General features: G+C 36.0%; 1 protein-coding gene across 5 annotated transcripts in view; it reads left to right on the forward strand.

Annotated features, from left to right (window-relative positions):
* The first annotated feature begins 1,213 nt into the window (after window positions 1-1,213).
* Window positions 1,214-16,957, forward strand: part of ABCB1 (ATP binding cassette subfamily B member 1) — a 51,431-nt gene continuing 35,687 nt past the window's right edge. The window contains exons 1-5 of one of the 5 annotated variants that reach the window (XM_040058125.2): window positions 1,214-1,419; window positions 3,977-4,099; window positions 8,637-8,695; window positions 8,791-8,976; window positions 11,343-11,454. In XM_040058125.2, the coding sequence (XP_039914059.1) occupies window positions 11,440-11,454 (15 nt within the window). In that variant the 5' untranslated portion in view covers window positions 1,214-1,419; window positions 3,977-4,099; window positions 8,637-8,695; window positions 8,791-8,976; window positions 11,343-11,439. Of the gene's footprint in view, window positions 1,420-3,976; window positions 4,100-8,636; window positions 8,696-8,790; window positions 8,977-11,342; window positions 11,455-16,252; window positions 16,421-16,957 lie in introns of those variants that run through there. The other 4 variants (XM_058419908.1, XM_058419904.1, XM_040058116.2 and 1 more) reach the window with 4 other exon arrangements.

Consider the following 16,957-nt stretch of genomic DNA (forward strand, 5'->3'; position numbering starts at 1 on the left):
ATCTGTTAATAGCCCATCAGAAATGCCCCTTACCTTCCATGCAGTGACTGATACATCTCTTCAGTCAATAGCAAATGCAGGTTGTGCATGTGCTGTTTTACAATCATCTCTATGCCTTCTTCAGTATAGGATCTTGGCCTTCATTTCTCCTAAAATTACAGCTCTATTCCATTTCAGTAGTTGACACTTCAGCCATCCTACACTCTGATTGTCCCATAACATGTGTTGATGATTACTGCTTAAACAGTTTACTGATATTAGTAGTTTAGCAATGTTAATAGCACTTTCTACTTCCAGTGCCATTTTTTCTCTAAAACTATTCTTTTTGCTACTTCTGTCCATATATTTATTTCCTTGTGACATTGTTACGTCTCAGGTAAATATTATTCAGTTATTTGTTTATATGCATTCTTATTTCATGAGGTTTGAATGTTGCTTATAATATGCTCCAGTTTTGATAATTCACAAGTCATAGTTTCTACGTAATAGTTTTCAAAATTCCAGTCACAATTTCTACTCCCTCTAAAATGGTATCCATAAAAACCCTTGGTTTATTGTACTCAGTCACACAAAATCCATTTTTAGGTCAGTGTTGCAATGACCCTTTAATAAAAGCAGTATATATATTCTGCCTTAGAAAAGTCAGAGTAAATGCTTTGTTCACGGTAACATGCACTCTAATTAATTTTTTTGCTACTGTATAGTATTTGTATACATAAAATTTTGAATTTTCTCTTAACTGGAATCTTTGGTTAAAAAAGTTAACCAAACCAAGAACAAAACACTGTGAAGTAAACATTTGACATCTTTTTTTTTTTTTTTTTCTGTTGTAGTGCATTAATTTTGTTTATATTGTGTTTCATTTTTATATCGGGTTTTGTAATGTTTTTTTTCTGTATCCCCTGTTCCCCTTGGAAACTGTATCACATGGTTTGTGCCTACTCCTCCACCCCGCCCATCCTCCCACTCTGGAATGTAACCCAACTCTGTTCCACTCCCACCTTATCCCTGATTGGGCACAGGGCTTGTCCCTGTCTCTAGCCCCTTCCCCCTGGGTAAAAGCCCTGGAAGGGATGCAGGGCACTCTCTTTTGCCACTGAACGGGGATGGGGAAGGAGCTAAAGGAGCTCAAGGGGCTGGAACCCAAATAAAGCCATGATTCCCCCCATGATTCATGGAGAAAGAGCAGACTCTGTGCCTTTTGCCATCGATGGTCATCTGGGTCTCTAAAGAACAACCACGTTTTTCTTTCCTTTTTAAAATTTTGGGTTCTGCTTCACTTCTGGTTTCCGCACTTTGTTTACTTCATTTCTGGTTTTCTTAGTTTAACTGTCTCTGGTGTTTTTCACTCATATTTCAGTTGCTGAGGTTGTCCAGGTTCCATCACAATTGTTGTGCATTACTTCGATTTTTATCCAGGTAAATAGAAATAAGATACGCAAGGTAAGTTTGTATTCTACTTCAAGCACCCATAATATGTTCCCTTAAAATCAGAGACATTCATTAAAATCACAGGATTATTTTTGGCATTGTGGAACATAGATGCTGTTGTTTAGCCCTCATATTTGTTTCCCATAATTTTAAAGTAGTGGAGACATATATCTAATGTTTTCATTGTCTTTGGTGCAAAAGAGTTTTCCTTTGTCACTACAGGTAAGGTCTATTATCAATATAGAGCAGAGTGCTTACTACTTCCCTTGTTATGCAAGCAAAATTTCAAAAATTTTTGGAACTAACATAGTTAATAATAAAAATAAAAACAAGCAATCGTCACTCAGACAGAACTTAATAATTAATTTATGCTGCTTCTTTTAAAAGCCTCTCTGCTGGCAATAGTTCTGGTGGGACTTCCCTTATGTACTCTTAAATTTTAATAGCAGCATTTATAACATAACATTCTTGCTTTTGTTTGTTTATTTACCTTGACATAATTAAAATTGAAACTGGAACTATTTAGGTTATTTTGCATTTATGAGTTTATCTTGATATACATAAGATCCCGCTTTGTTTATAATTGTAGCTAGTTCATCCCATTTACGGTTTAGACTGTAAACTTGTGTGGAAAATAGACAACACTACTTTCCATCCTCCTTGCCATTCTGCAAAGTAGTGGTTCATTTTTGTTTGTTTATTCATGCATTGAGCATTCCTTCCCATCTGAGTTGCTATAGCAACATTAATCTCTTTCCATGTGTTTAGATGGGGTCAGTGGCCGTTCTTTGGTTAAAACATTTGGCAGAATTTTCTCCCAGGCATAGCCCTAAATCACATGAAATTGGGAGAAGCTGTAGCTAACAGGTCATTTCAATGACAAAATGATGCAGTATCCCAAACCTTTCTGTAACTTTTCACCTTTTGGCTTAGTGCTATTTTTATAGTCCCATTCAATTTACCTTGAACTGTAAGTTCACAACAACATGGCTTTCACATAATTCCTTGATGATTTTTCCCAGGAGTCTATGTTCCTTGTTTCAAATAAATTTATTGGTTTAAATTGCATCTGGAAAATACAATGAAAAATGCCTGCATGGTGGTACACTTGGCTATAGCTTTCTTTACTGACCTAGCTCAACCCACTTTGTCAGTGGGTCTAGGATTAGGAAACCATGCTTACTCCCACTTTGCATGGTATGTGGGACTAAGGTGGGACCGCACATTCTGGTGTAGTCTGTTTGTATCCTAGCCCATTTTCCTGGTTCTGGCTAGGATAGAGTTAATTTTCTTCTGATATTTCTCACTGGTGTTTTGGCTGTTGCTAAGTAGTGCTTACCATAAGTCAAGGACTTCTTAGTGTCTCATGTTCTGCCAGTGAAGAGCTGCACAAGAAAGTGGGGGCAGGAGGAGCACAGTCAGGACAGCTGACCCAAGATGGCCAAAGGAAGATTTCCTACCACAGAATGTCATATAAGGTGGGGGAGTTGGCTGGGAGGAGCCGACCACAGCTCAGGGACAGTCTAAGTACTAGTGAGTGGTGAGCAATTATCTTGCACATCACTTATTTCTCCTGGGATTTATCTCTCTCCCCTCCCCTCACCCGCCCTCCTTCATTATTATTGCTACTATTGTATTTTAATTTGCTTCAGTTATTAAACTTTTCCTATATTAACCCACCAGTTTTTACTTTTTTCCCAGTTCTGCTACCCATCCTACTGGGCAGAGTGAGTGAATGAATGGCTGTGTAGCATTTAGTTGCCATCTGGAATTAAACCATGACAAAAATACTTCCTGAATTCTCTAATGTCTTAATTTTATTTTTCTCCTAATGGGTATTTGCCACCGCACTAACTAAGCAATTATGTACCCCTCTGTCTCCATGTTTGAGCAACTATCTACCTTCCAATATTCCCTTTTGCATTCAAGCATCCCCTACATGATCTTGCTAATGTACCTATTGAAACCAGTCTATCAAATGTGTACATAATGCTCATTATGTATAAGTGGTTTTTACCTGGCCACACTACACTCTGTATGCTTCATGTGTCTACCAGCTTCTATAGTAATCACCCCTCAATTTCCTCATTTCCGTGTTGTAAAGTTGCTCTTTTTCTACCTTGCTTTGTATGATTTTCTTTGGTTTGTTTGCAAGCTAGGTGTTTCTTGCCACATCAATTCTACTGGTACTACTACAACCTTGGCAAGGGTGTGTGCTTGACTATTCCAAGATACCTCTGTACGTTTGTTTTTGGTAGGCTTCTACATGACCTGCATATTTTTTGTCTCTCTGCTTTTATTAACCTATGTTCAGGATTTCCTGTCCCTGAGGGAGAGGCTACCAGATTTCCATTCTGTGTTTATAAGTAATTTTTATTCTATTTTGGTAGCCAAATAGTTAAAGTATGACGTATCTGGTCTAAAACTAAGTATGAAGCTATGTCATTTCCTTTGGGTTTCTCTTTTAACATCATTAGCAGAGCTTCTGGCTCTGTTGCTAGTGCAGAGCGAAGGCAGACAGCTCTTTTTTTTTTTTTTTCCCCAGCATATCTCATAGAGGACTTTCCATACTTTTGATAAAAACTGGAGCCATTTGTGAACCACACTGAATAACCTGTGGCAAAAAGTCAATAACAGAGTTTTTATCCGGTGAGAGACACATAAACAGGTAAAGTGCCCTCCTGTTCTTTACAGTGGTTAAAAACCCTATAGAGCTAGTGGTAAAGTCTTGCCTTATTCTAAAGAAAGCTCTTATTTATAGAAACTAGTGTGTATCCAGCTAGCCTAGGTTTGATATATATATTGATTTTGTACTTTTCCACTGATTATGTACTTCAGTGTGTGTGATATTTACTTTAGTGGAGCATGTGTGATATGGACTAATGCAAAGCAGCCTCTAGTGATGTATACCCAAAGTTAATTGCCTATACTAGTGCTAAACCTGTTTTTTAATATGGAGGGGTTTTTCCCTCAAATCTTAAGAATCTTTCTATGTTCTTTAAACAGCGCCATGTAGGTCAGTAGTGGCCAGCTGAACATGAAAAACTTACAGTAATGTGCGTCTAAAGGCCAGCATTTGAACTAGTGCACTTTTACTTCTTTTTACTTTCCATTCTTTTTTTTGTGAGATTTCTTCACTAATTTGATTACTCATTTCTGAGTTACTCATTACTCATTTTGTTTACTCATTTCTGCAACTATGATTCTCACAGAAATATAAGCAGCTGCAAAAGTGAAACTAATACAATTTTTACATGCATGGACTCTCAGTCAGTTCTACAGATGCCAGCATCACCATTCATTCGACCTAAAACTATCACTAAATATTTCAGTTTAGATTGTACCTGAGTTTTATCTTTGTTAGCTTTGAAGCCTATGTTTTGAGTAATGCTGGCTACTTCTTGAGTATATTCCCAAACTTTCAGTTTTTACAAGTACTGACATATCATTCATGTATCATATGACATAACACATTTTGATGGTAATTTCATGCATATGTGATATGTTTGATCTGAAAGTCATGAGGAACATCGATAAAACAATATTGCTTCCTCTCTCAGCTAAATGCTTCTTGTTACCAGTTCTGCTTTGTTAGTGGAACTGGAAAGAAAGCATGGGCTAAATCAGTAACAAAATAAGTCAAATACTCTGCTTAGTGTTACACGAATTTCAGGCATACAAACAACCTGAGAGATGGCTTTGCCATTTAAGAGTTAAAATCTCATTTTTAACTTCTTTTCTTTGCTTTTAACCCTGAACAAATAGGATGTTAAAATAATAGGTCTCTGTACTAGTTACATTCCAGTAAACTTGTTGATGGTGGATTTGAGTCCTTCCTCTGCCATTAAAACAGCATTTCTATTTTTTCATATTTTAAATTACAGACACAAAAAACTTGAGGAAATTCTGTTACCCAAATATCCACTGTTTTTATTTCCTCCGGATTCTTAATAACAAAGCATCAATGACTTGCAGGAATCACTCCACCCTCACCTCCCACTGGTCAGGCCCAATTTCACAAACATCCGTAGCAAAATCTGCAGATAATCCATTTTGTTTCCACAAGACTGTGCCAATAATTCCCTGGTGATCCTAAAAGGGAACCTCCCACTCCTGAAGGAACCGGAGAAGGAGGCTCCTGAACTTGGCAGCTATTTAACTGCAGGCAGAGAACTTAATGCAGGTACTTGAACATCCTTTCTTGCATATAATCCAGTGGGTTTTATCATTTTCCCGCTTTCTTGGGTTGTAGCTGGAACAAGTATTTGTTGAACAGTGGTAATTGACACTACAGTGCCAATTAACATCATGGCACTAGTGATAATGTTCTTCCCTTAACCACCCAGTACTAATATTGTTATTGGCCTTTTCCATTGGTTATATTGTTATTTTACCACTAGACCAGGGTCTTGTAGACAGCAGAGTCTCCCTAGTCTTTGTTATTGAGAGGAAGAGATGATGTCTGAGGGCTTTGCTGAGAGGGACCTCTTATTTTCTGTCGTTTTCATTCCTCATGAAGTTTTTTTCTTGACAAATTGAGCCAGCAAGGAATTTATCTATTCTATCCCATTTTCTCAAATCTTTGCCTCTTTTTCTCAAATTCTATTATGTTTCCTCCTGCAGTTTCATTGATGTCCGCTGAAGGAAGTTTTTATCATACTGTCCAAGAGTATTTTGTAGTTACCATTACCAACTCTTTTTACATAAAGGTAACATACATAAAAGTCCTCCACACTGAGGACTGTTTTTCCTTTTCTGTTCCTTTTTATCTTTATTTTAAATGGGGGCTGTGGGTCATTTAAGACTGTATTTCTAAAAATTACAGTCTGTAATGTCTACAGTGTGTAGACCTTTTATTAGATCCACAGGACTGAGATTTCCTTGTATTCTTTCTTGCCTTCATTACCTTATTCATTTTCCTTGTCCATAACTGCTGAAGCGGAATTTGCAGCTCTTCCCATTGTAGCTGTGCTTGATTCACAGCTACTTGAAAGCCAGTGGTTCTGTTTGATCAGATACATTCCTAGATGCCAATACCAACAATTATCCCAGGATATTTATCACAGTATTATACACTCCCTTAGCATTCTAGGTGGAATAACCTGCTAGCCAAGTCTCCTGTCATTACTCAGATAACAGTTCTTAGACATCTACGTACTAAATTTCTTACAGGAAATTGTTCCTGCAGTATCACTGATAATCATACTCCATTTGAGGCTGTGCAATCCTTACTAGTTAAGGAAAGCTAATCCTTTAGTCCCAAAAATCCCATTTTAAAAGTTTCTGAATTCAGTGGCCTCAAGATTTAAGCAAATGCACTTGCTTGGTCTGCAGTTGGGTCAGCTGCTATTGTTATAATAATCTCCCATATTTTAGAAGCAGCACAACCCAAGCCGGCATAACCAGCAGGGTGCATTCTTTTTTCACCAGTGCTTTGATTTTAACAGCATAACTGGGTCATAAAAGCCTATTCTGTTGTCACTTTAATTTGAATTTTCAGTATAGTCATCATCTGAGTTTCCATTATATCCTTGTATATATAATTGGCAATTGTGTTCTGGGTGATTGGTATTGAAGTAAAAGGGCTTTCTGAGTGTGCAGAAATCCATCTGTGCGATAGAGGTTTCAGGGTGTGTCTTCAAGTTAGTAAATGGTTCACTGCAGGAACTGTACGGTAAATCTAGGAATCAGAAACTGAGAATCTACTTTTAAACACCAGAGTAGTATTATATACCCAGATCTGAAGAGAGACAAAATCCTGAATGTTTTTATTATCAGCTAGATCAAAACAGATGCACAACAGAGGAAATGTTTTGGTAACATTTGCCATTATTTCCACTCATATTTTGCTGATATAGGAGATATACCTATGTATATATGTGTGTGTGTGTGTGTGTGTGTGTGTGTATATGTCTATATGTATATATGTATATTTCCTTTTCTGGTGTTCACCCCTCTTTTTTCATGCATTTATCTAAGTATATATGAAGAAGAAGGGGATTTTCAGAGCTGAACAATGTAATTATTGTTTTCCTCTAATTCTTATCATGGTTTAACACCAATATATGTATGAGTCATCTCATATGGCATGACAATCAAGTCCTTATTTGTATCCATGTGATCTTCGTTTTACTTAGTTTACTTCGTTTACCATTATCAGAATAGCCACTACTATGAATATTGTAACAAAGGATGTTTTGATGACTACCATAGTGGTGGCACATAAAAGGAAACAAGATATCTTTTACAGTTCTTGGGTTTGAAAGGTTTATGGGGAACATCTTACTATGAAACCTTGAAGTAAGCATTATTCTGCCTGCCCAACTTCACCCTCTTGTGAAACAGAGAAAATTGTCATGTCTAGTGCTGGATTTAATGGAGCAAGGTGAACTCTGTAACAAATCAAATGCAATAACACAATCCAAACCTCAGTGCATGAAAATACCATGATGACTTAGACTTAGATTCATTTTTAGGCCTTAAAGAAACATGTACGTGTGCTTTCCCTGAGATCTTCCACTCTTGAATAATTCAGTTTACTTGATATATGGACATAGGTGGAAATCTATTAGGAAACTAGGCTGTAAATTTATTCTGTGAAACAATGCACCACACCAGTATTCAAAAAGAGGTTTTGTCACATATATATTTGGAACAAAATGAAGTACTGCATTTCAATAACTTTTATCCTTGTAGACATAAAATTTCATATACATATTAGATTATCCAATTGGTGTGTGAGAAATTCTTCTGGTCCTGTCACATACAGTAATAAGCATCTTTCGTTGCAAATGGGTTATCAAGGTGTTCCATAAATAACCTAGGCAGATACGTTCTCCTTCCTCATGTGCACCATACCATGGAATCAGTTTCATTATAGGACTTGTACTCTTTCTGGTCAAACCTGCTTATAACTTCCAGCTCAGTGGATGTCTTCATGAACTGATTGTTAGCCATGCATGATCACTGCAGAAATCATCAGTCTTCTTCAGCGTGTGGGATAGTTTAGCAATATATCCATCCTCAGACATCACAAAAAAATCCTATAATGTCTTCTGCAAATGGCCTATGGCATGGAATCACTGCCAGTTTTTTTTCCTCTATTAGTTAGAAAAAGGCTTTTTATTTGCATGCCAAGTCCCATAGATACTAACCAGAAATAGTTTTAAAAAGATTGGTTTTCTGAATTTCATTTTACTTCACAGTACTGACTATTCAAAGAACCCCAGAGGATGCTTCCATTGAGGAATCTCAGTAGCATTTAGTAAGTATGCTTAGCCCACAGGGCATCTCTGGATCTTCAGGATATTTGCCTTAGGTTCTCTAATTTATACTGGAAGAGCATTCCTTTTGTGCCAGGTACAGACAATGCCTTCAAGGAGAGCAGACTTCTTCTAACAGTAGGAGGTATCTCGGTTTGACTAGGTGCTCGAATGAGATGCTGAGAGTAGCTTCCTTGAACGTTTTCCATACCAACAAACTCCTTTGCTCTCAGTGAGAGGTGATATGGAAACAGACCTGTTCTGAGCACCCTGTTCAATCAAGGTGAGCTGTTAATCATTAATGATTTATTGTTGATTATAAAAAGAAATCAAGGAATTACATTCAGTATCATAACACTCACACAGGGTCGTGTCATTGCATGCAAGCAGAATGTAAGCTGTACAGAGGTTGTGACACAGGCCTGAGTCAGAAAGGAGGATGTCTAGAGTGCAAAGAGTGAGGAAGTTGGAATATGAGCAGAGATCACTTTGATTCTAGAATTATAATTGTGTGGTGCTGCAACACTGTTCGAAGCCATGTGGTTCAAGGGTCTCCATGAATTTCAACTTTTTGGGAGCCACCTGCCTGTCCTTCTGGGTCTGACCTGAAGCCTTTATCTCTCATTCTGTCTGGGAAGTAGGAAATCATGTTGTGATTTCACTGTCCACACAAGGAAGGGGAGGAACATTGAGGAAGACCTCTGAGGCTTGCTGATTAAATATCTTTTATGGGTGCTTTCTTCTGTTTCTTGTCAGGAAGGTCTGAATTTACTAATATTAGTCATATGAGTTTGGCCATGATTAGTACTTTCTTAGTTTCATTGATCACATTACTATTTAATATGTTATGTCACTTTTACACAAAGTTTATACTCAGACATCACTAAGAAATAAATAAGAAAAACACCCCGGAATCTGGATTTGCGAGGCAAAAATCTAATAAATTCATCTTTCAGTGGGAAGTGTATGGGAAAATGTTCTTCCTTTAACAAGGTAATATCTGCAGACAGAGCTGTAAATTTTGTTGCAATCAAAATACATTTTAATGATCTTATGATGATTTTATGGAGATTAAGATTAAAAGATCATTTATGGAATTAGGGAAATGGACATTCAAGAGGAGATGCAGGGAGATTAATCAGACATTAGAGCATCTAATCTGAGTCACTGGAAAGACTGCAGGTAATTGCCTTTTCAGGCACAATGTAGCCACAATGTAGCTGACTACAAAACAGAGAAAGCGGATCTTCTAATTGCTGAAGTCCTGCATCGTGAGAGAGTTATTTCCTCCAGTCTCTTTGGAAGTGTTTCTTGCAAAACGCTCACAGGCAGACATATCTTGATATCATAACTGGAAATCTTCCTGGTGAGTCTCCCTGGATGGTTGTCAGGCATCATTGGTGTTGACATGTTAAGCAGAGGTGAGGCTCGTGGCAGATGTTTCTGGAAGCAGAAATGGTGTGAGGGGGCATTACCTCTATTGCCTATGGTTATGGCCATTTCAAAGGTTTGGAGCTTGTGAACGTGTGTCTGCACTGGAACCAATTGCCTGTAGAAACACATTTTCCTTAGAGTGCATAATCATTTGTTTTACAGTAAATATCAAAAAGAAACAAAGCAATTTGACTGTGGTTAAAGACTAACATACAGAACATGGTCACAGTGCCATAATCAACATCTTATGAGATTAAGTGATTATTTTTAGTCATTTCACCAAAGGAGCAAAATCCAGTGTCTAAAATCAAATAAAATAGGTATACTTCTATACTGCTACAGAAAATAGAAGTCAAATTAATCACAGAAATTAAAAGTATTTGCCTATTACTGAAATAACCCCTAGACTGGGGCTACTTTCCTGGGGGGGAAAGGAAAAAAAAAAAAAAAAAAAAAAAAAAAGGCAGCTTTGAAACTAGGATTAGTTTGTGTCCAGAGGATTGTAATGTCAAAGATCAATAACACCAATTCTGCCTAGAGAGGTTATAGGAACTGTTGGGGGCTGGGGGTGTTTATTTTGGTTGGAGGTTGTTGTGGGGGTTTTTTGTTTGTTTGTTCGTTTGTTTTTTGTCAAGAGAGGTTAGTTAACACTTCTGAAAGCAGCATTAAAATTTGAAAGTTCTGTAAAGTGAAGTGGAAGAAGTTCTTCCTAACTGTTGTGGACAGGGAAGGGGTAATAGATCTAACTTATCTCAAGGACAATTCATGTTAGACCTCCAAAAACCTCCAAGTAGTTCAGCTAGTATGAAGTTCTTAATCTTTGCCTTTGGAAACTAACAATGGGGGTAAAGAATTCAAACTCCTGTTAAGAATGTAATATGTAATACAGGATGTGATCTGAGGGAAGGAGGATGGACAGGATGCCATTTTGACATTATGTGTCTTTCCCATATAATGAACTGTAGCTATAGAAATAAACAAAAACTTGACATTCAGTATTACTGGGAAGAAGCTGAATGAGAGGTTTTTCATTCTCATAATTTCCTGTGTGATCTAGACATTTCACAGATTGTATAGAATAGAATGCAAGTATTTAGAAAATATGGCTTTGAATAGCATTGTACAAGGGAATTGATTTCTGTATAAAATACACTATTAATGCTGTTATATATTTTGTATGTAGCAAGTTTGTAAACTCCTTTTCTTGTTTCTCAGGTGTTCAGCTGGCTGTGATCCAAGATAAAAGTGTAGCCATCTTTCAGACTTTAGAGGAGATTGCTTAATTTGGAATAAGAACTGCTAAATCGATAAAATGGATTTCTGCAAGGTAAGAAAGGTTGCAGACAGAGGTAAGACTCTTGAAATGGAGTTAAGCAGCAGTTTAGGGATTTGAGAGGAAAAAACAATCATCATGAAAAGAAATTTCATGAAAAGAAATAAAATCCTAAGGGAAGAGCAGGGCTTTGGAAGACAGCAATTCAGTCCCAGTGAGGATCCACTCCACGGGCAGTAGAAACCAGCTCTACCATACCTCACTGAGGACTTCTTGGCCAACCAAGATTTTTCCTGTTTCTTGCTTCAAGCCACTGAACATACTAACACTCAGTTTAGTATTTCATTAATTCAAGTTATCAAAAAATGGTAATGTATGGTAACTAATCAGTAACAGCTGAATACTTTTAAGCTGTTTGTATTCAGTTTACAAAGGGCTCTTTGTGTGTGGCAAAAGGTGGCTGTCCAATCAAAGCCACTCAGGGAGGGAAGGATAACTTGTACTCTTACAATATTACCAGACATATCCTTGCCTAGAAAACTTTTATGGATAAAAATTGGACATGTTGTAGTATTATATGTTTTATTCAGATTTAAGTGGGAGAAATGTTTTCCACCTGAACAAAAAGTAATTTTGTTTATATTTTCCCATCAGTTTTCATTTGTAAAATAAAGTCTTGAGCATTTTTAAAGCCCTAATGCTCTGCATTATATTTCTTTAAGCTCATTTCTCTAACTGTAGTAATAATATAACTTCAAGTGCAACTATCCAGCAAGTAATGATTATGTTTTCAGAAACAAGACTGAGTTTGTAAAGCTGAAAACTGGCACGTTAGTAGTGGGAATCTAGTGACACTAGCTTGTGGCAGTCCTCCTTATAAGAATAGACAATTAACTCCGAATCACATCACAGACAATAAGGGTGGAGTTTTGTCATTTTAAAACATGCTTTTCAGAATAGACTTTCCTTTTAAACACAAATAGAAGCTTGATGCTTACCTTAACTTGATTTGTTCCCATGCTTTGTCCAGGAAAAATAAAATGTCCAGCAACTACAGCAGGCTTTATCCTGTAGCTGAGCATAGAGCATAGTTAAAGGAACACAAAATTGTCAGTTTCTGACTGTAAAATAATTCCCTTCATATAGGAAATTTCTCAGTGATAGAATGGTATCCAAGCTGGCAAAATTCCTTTACAGATTATTATTCCTTTCCAGCCCTGATTAACAGGCTGCTAAAATAGAACAGGAATTCTCCTAGTAGCATAGATCAGAGGTACTTCACAGGTGTTCTGATCTGTGCTAGGGTTGAATGTCATTGATGAATCATTACAGAATTCCTGCAATCCTTTCCAGCATTTTGCCTATCTGGCTCTTATTGGAAAATCCAGCTTTACATCTTTAAAGTAAATAGAAGAAAACAATAGTTTGTGTGGTTTTCTCTGGTCACAATATGTGCACATGTTGAAGAGTTTGCTTCCGTTTCTTGTCTTCTTTGCTACTTTTGTTAATAAGTATAAAAAAAAGGTTAGTTTTTCTTGATATTGCTTAGAGAATTTTGAAGGCATCATGCCATCATTTCACAACAGTTTGTCTCTGATATCAAAGTTAGATTAAAGTTTCTATGTCAGTTGTTCCAATATCATGTGTCAATTGGTGATGTGCTGGCCTGTATCAGATTAAAAAATGTATAGATCCAATATGTGATTTGTGGGATGAGGTTTTCTCAACATAAATTATTTTTTAGAAGCATAAATAGTTGAAACTTCACCACATAAGCTGAGAGCCCGATTTTTCAAATGCTTTTTTCTGCAGTTTCATAAATTCATATCTCATGATCAGTTTGTTAATAAAATATTAAGACATTTTGATGCAAGAAGAGGGTTGGATAGGTAAATTTAGATAATTAAATACATGTAAAAACAGTCTGAAATGATTAATAGTATGTACACTACAGGATGATCTGCATACACCTAACTTAACTGCAGTCCAAAAATTATGTTATGATAATGCAAACTATAACATAAATAACGGTTATACTAAAAAGTCTGGTAAATGGTCTGTAAGAGGAATGACTCATTTAGGATTTGAGGATTTAAGGTTTAGTTTATCGTGCCAATACGATCTCTCATTTTACTGGAGTGCCCAAGAGACAATATTCAAACCATGCATTTATAACGCAGAAGGGAATTATCTGTGCTTCAGTCTACAGAATTAATGTTGACAGAACATTTCAAGGGGCCTATGACCATCTTTCAAACATGTAAAAAGTATTTATGCTTAAAATTCAAAAAAAGATGTGTGAATATAATGCAGAAACAATAAAAGTATGTCAGGCAAAGGGAAATTGGCTACTATATTAATAAAGAGGGGATTGAGTAAACCTTATATATAAGTGTATATATATACTTATATATGAATATATATAAGTATTTGCACATGGAAAATAGATCTGATGATGCAGAGCTTCACAGAAATTGTAATATCCATGAGGTATTGTTCTACCTTCAACTAAACAATGTCTGTGAGGGGAAATGGAGCAAAGAAGCCGTTAGCCAATAGGTGTAAAAAACTTACGATCCCTTGCAATTTTTAATGTAAAATTAGAAGTTTTCCTCTTGTACAGGCTTTGGTTTAGACAAGGCCAACTTTAAAGAATTTTCAACTGGCTAAAATCTCTTAAAATATTTACTCCAAAACTCAACAGAGGTAGCACTTAGAGCTGCAGTTGCCATAATTTTCATAAAATCCCACAGATCCTCTGTTGGATAGGGCTGAAATGGACATGTAGCAGAGCTTCAGACAGTCCAGGTGGGTGAAACTTATCAGCCATTCTTTACTTGCTTCTGCAACAAGGGATTTAAATTGTCCAACAGTTCCCATATTACCAGATCTGGGCTTCTTCTAATTGTAGTATAGCAAACCAGTTTGAAAAGGAATTTTAGATTGTTTATGAGCCTTAAATAGCTCAAAGGTCATAGGTTGGTAATCTCTGTTTAAATCCCTCTTCTGTGAGAAATTTTTGTGACTAGTAAGTAGAAGAGGAAAAAAATAATTTTTTTCTTTTTTTTTGAACTATTGAATGATCAGGACACTGTTTTCAAGACATCTTTACTTAGCATCTAGTCAGTGTCTATTTGATACAGACAATGTCTATACAAGATTTCATGCTTCAAGTTTTTGGTGAATTATAAACTCGCCCTTGATGACATCAAAGATTGGCTAAAGCTGAGCGTAAGCTCTTGACTTAACCAAACAACTAAATTGAGGGAAGACAGTATTTTTCAAACACTGACTTTGTGAATCCTGCTAATGTATTTAGGGCAAAACTAGTTGCCAGACTTTGGATGAGAAAATATTTTCTCCTTATGTTAGTTTGACTGGCACCTACCTCGTTTCTAGGTGGGTTTGTGCATCTTTGGTTATGAATCACCTACCATGTTCACCTACATGTTTTTATATACTCAGGTAATGTGCAGTGGTGATGCCTCAGATTCTTCTGTTGTTAGTTTATTTTAGAGATTTAATGTGTTCAGGCTGAAATCATATATTCTCACCCAAATTATCAGTTTTAAACAAGATATAAGAGATTAGAAGAAAGATTTAGTGATCTTCTCTGATTTCAAATTTGCTGCAATTTTGCAGCTATGTGACTGAGCAAACTACAGAAGCTATAGAGAAGTTACAGAATTTTGTATCTTATTAAGTAGATGTAAAATACTGTACTTCCACAATTTTCTCACTTTTAAATATCAATTTAGTTGCTTCAGCTGCTACTGTGATAAAATCAGATGTCTTTCATTTTCTTTGCATTACTGTATGCGGGTAAGAGAAACACTGGTAACAATTGCTCTTCTGTTTTATTTCTATTTCCGTTTCTTATCATGATTGCACTGCAATAGCATTGAGACATTGCAATGAGATAACAGAACATTCTGACAGATCTCGTAGTTCTCTTTATTTTCCATTTAAGGCAAAAGAGTTGTGAAAGAACGGCATATACTATTGCAGTTCTTTTTTTTTAAAAATCAATTTACTGTTTTTTAAAGATTCTTACTTTAGTTTTATTTGTTCCCACTGAAATAATTGGACCAGTCCATCAAGATCAAGTCCAGGAAAGCATTTAGGCACACAAGTTAAAAGCCAGTATTCCCAGTAACTGCTGTGGATAGATTTCTATATAAATATATCACAATGACTTTTGATGAACATATAATACTTATTAACTATTTATATTCTGCTTGACCGGCAATGCTAAACTGCCCTTTCTAAAATAATCCTCAATCTGATAAGACTATTTCTATTCCAAAACATTATAAAAATACTTTTTCACTAACATTTTGAAATTAGAGGCATGCATGACAAAAAGGAACAAAAATAATATCTTCTGAGTAATTATCAGATTAACTAAATTTTGTGTGAGTAAAGTGATAAAAGACCTACAGAAAAAAAATTGTATAAACCTACTTGTCTTCTAGGACAAGTATTTTTATTTATTTTTTCATGAATTTTACTTCTGTAAAAGTGTTGAATATGTCTACTTTAATACGTACATTGAAATAAGGGTTATGAAGTGCAACTAATTTATTTAAATGTTTAAAATATTTGTTATTTTCATTGAAGTAATGCCTACTTATAAAAACAATACATTTCACAAAAAGAAATGGCCCATTTCAAATAGTTTAGAATAGGAATATACATTCAGAATCAGAATACTAATTAGACAAATTTCTGCTGACCAGAGCTATTTCCAAAACTCTTCTAAACTGAGTCTGAAACTCATCTTGCTGTTCTGCAGTTACGTGAATGAAGAACTATATGCACTATATTAAAATCCTGTTTCCTTTCATTCTAGATGGGTTATGCTTTCCTGGATTAGATTTAGAAGATGGGAAAGGAAGCAAAAGCTTGAGACAATGTTTTGTTGTTACCCGGTTTCATTCTCACTGTGTATTCAAAAATGGATTCATTCTTAAGCGCAACAGTTACTTTGAACATTCAGCAACATCTCTAATAGGTAAAGGTAAAGAGAAATTCCTTTAGCGGCATAATTAAAACAACAGTCCCTATAACAGGGAACTTCTTCTGGTGGAAAAATAAAGTATTCATGCTTGTTTTCCCAGGTGACAATGAAATATCTGTGCATTCAAGGACTAGTATTATTCCCTGTAGGAAAAGGGAGATACAGTCCAAAGTGCATACACTTTATTATCCAAGATAAATGAGGCTGTTGGAGTGGGAACAAATCCAAGAGAGAGCTATTTGTTGTGTCTCTCTTACATAAGAGGAGCAAAGTCCAATCACACTGTACGTCCTTAACCATATTAATTCTGCTCAGGTTTGAATAATTTTTTAGACGAGTAGACACAGACTGGGAACAACCTTTTTTGGTATGTCAGTAGTTTTGGGGGAGGGGGGGGTGTTTAAATCAGAGATATTTTATAAATTCATTGATACCTAAAACAGGGACAAGTCCAATTAACTGCATATTCTTTTAAATAAACATTTAATTTTTCAATAATTTTGTATATCTGTGCTGAATTGCAGAAAATATTATTCT

Source organism: Hirundo rustica, chromosome 1 (assembly GCF_015227805.2).
Source record: "Hirundo rustica isolate bHirRus1 chromosome 1, bHirRus1.pri.v3, whole genome shotgun sequence".
Classification (NCBI taxonomy): domain Eukaryota; kingdom Metazoa; phylum Chordata; class Aves; order Passeriformes; family Hirundinidae; genus Hirundo; species Hirundo rustica.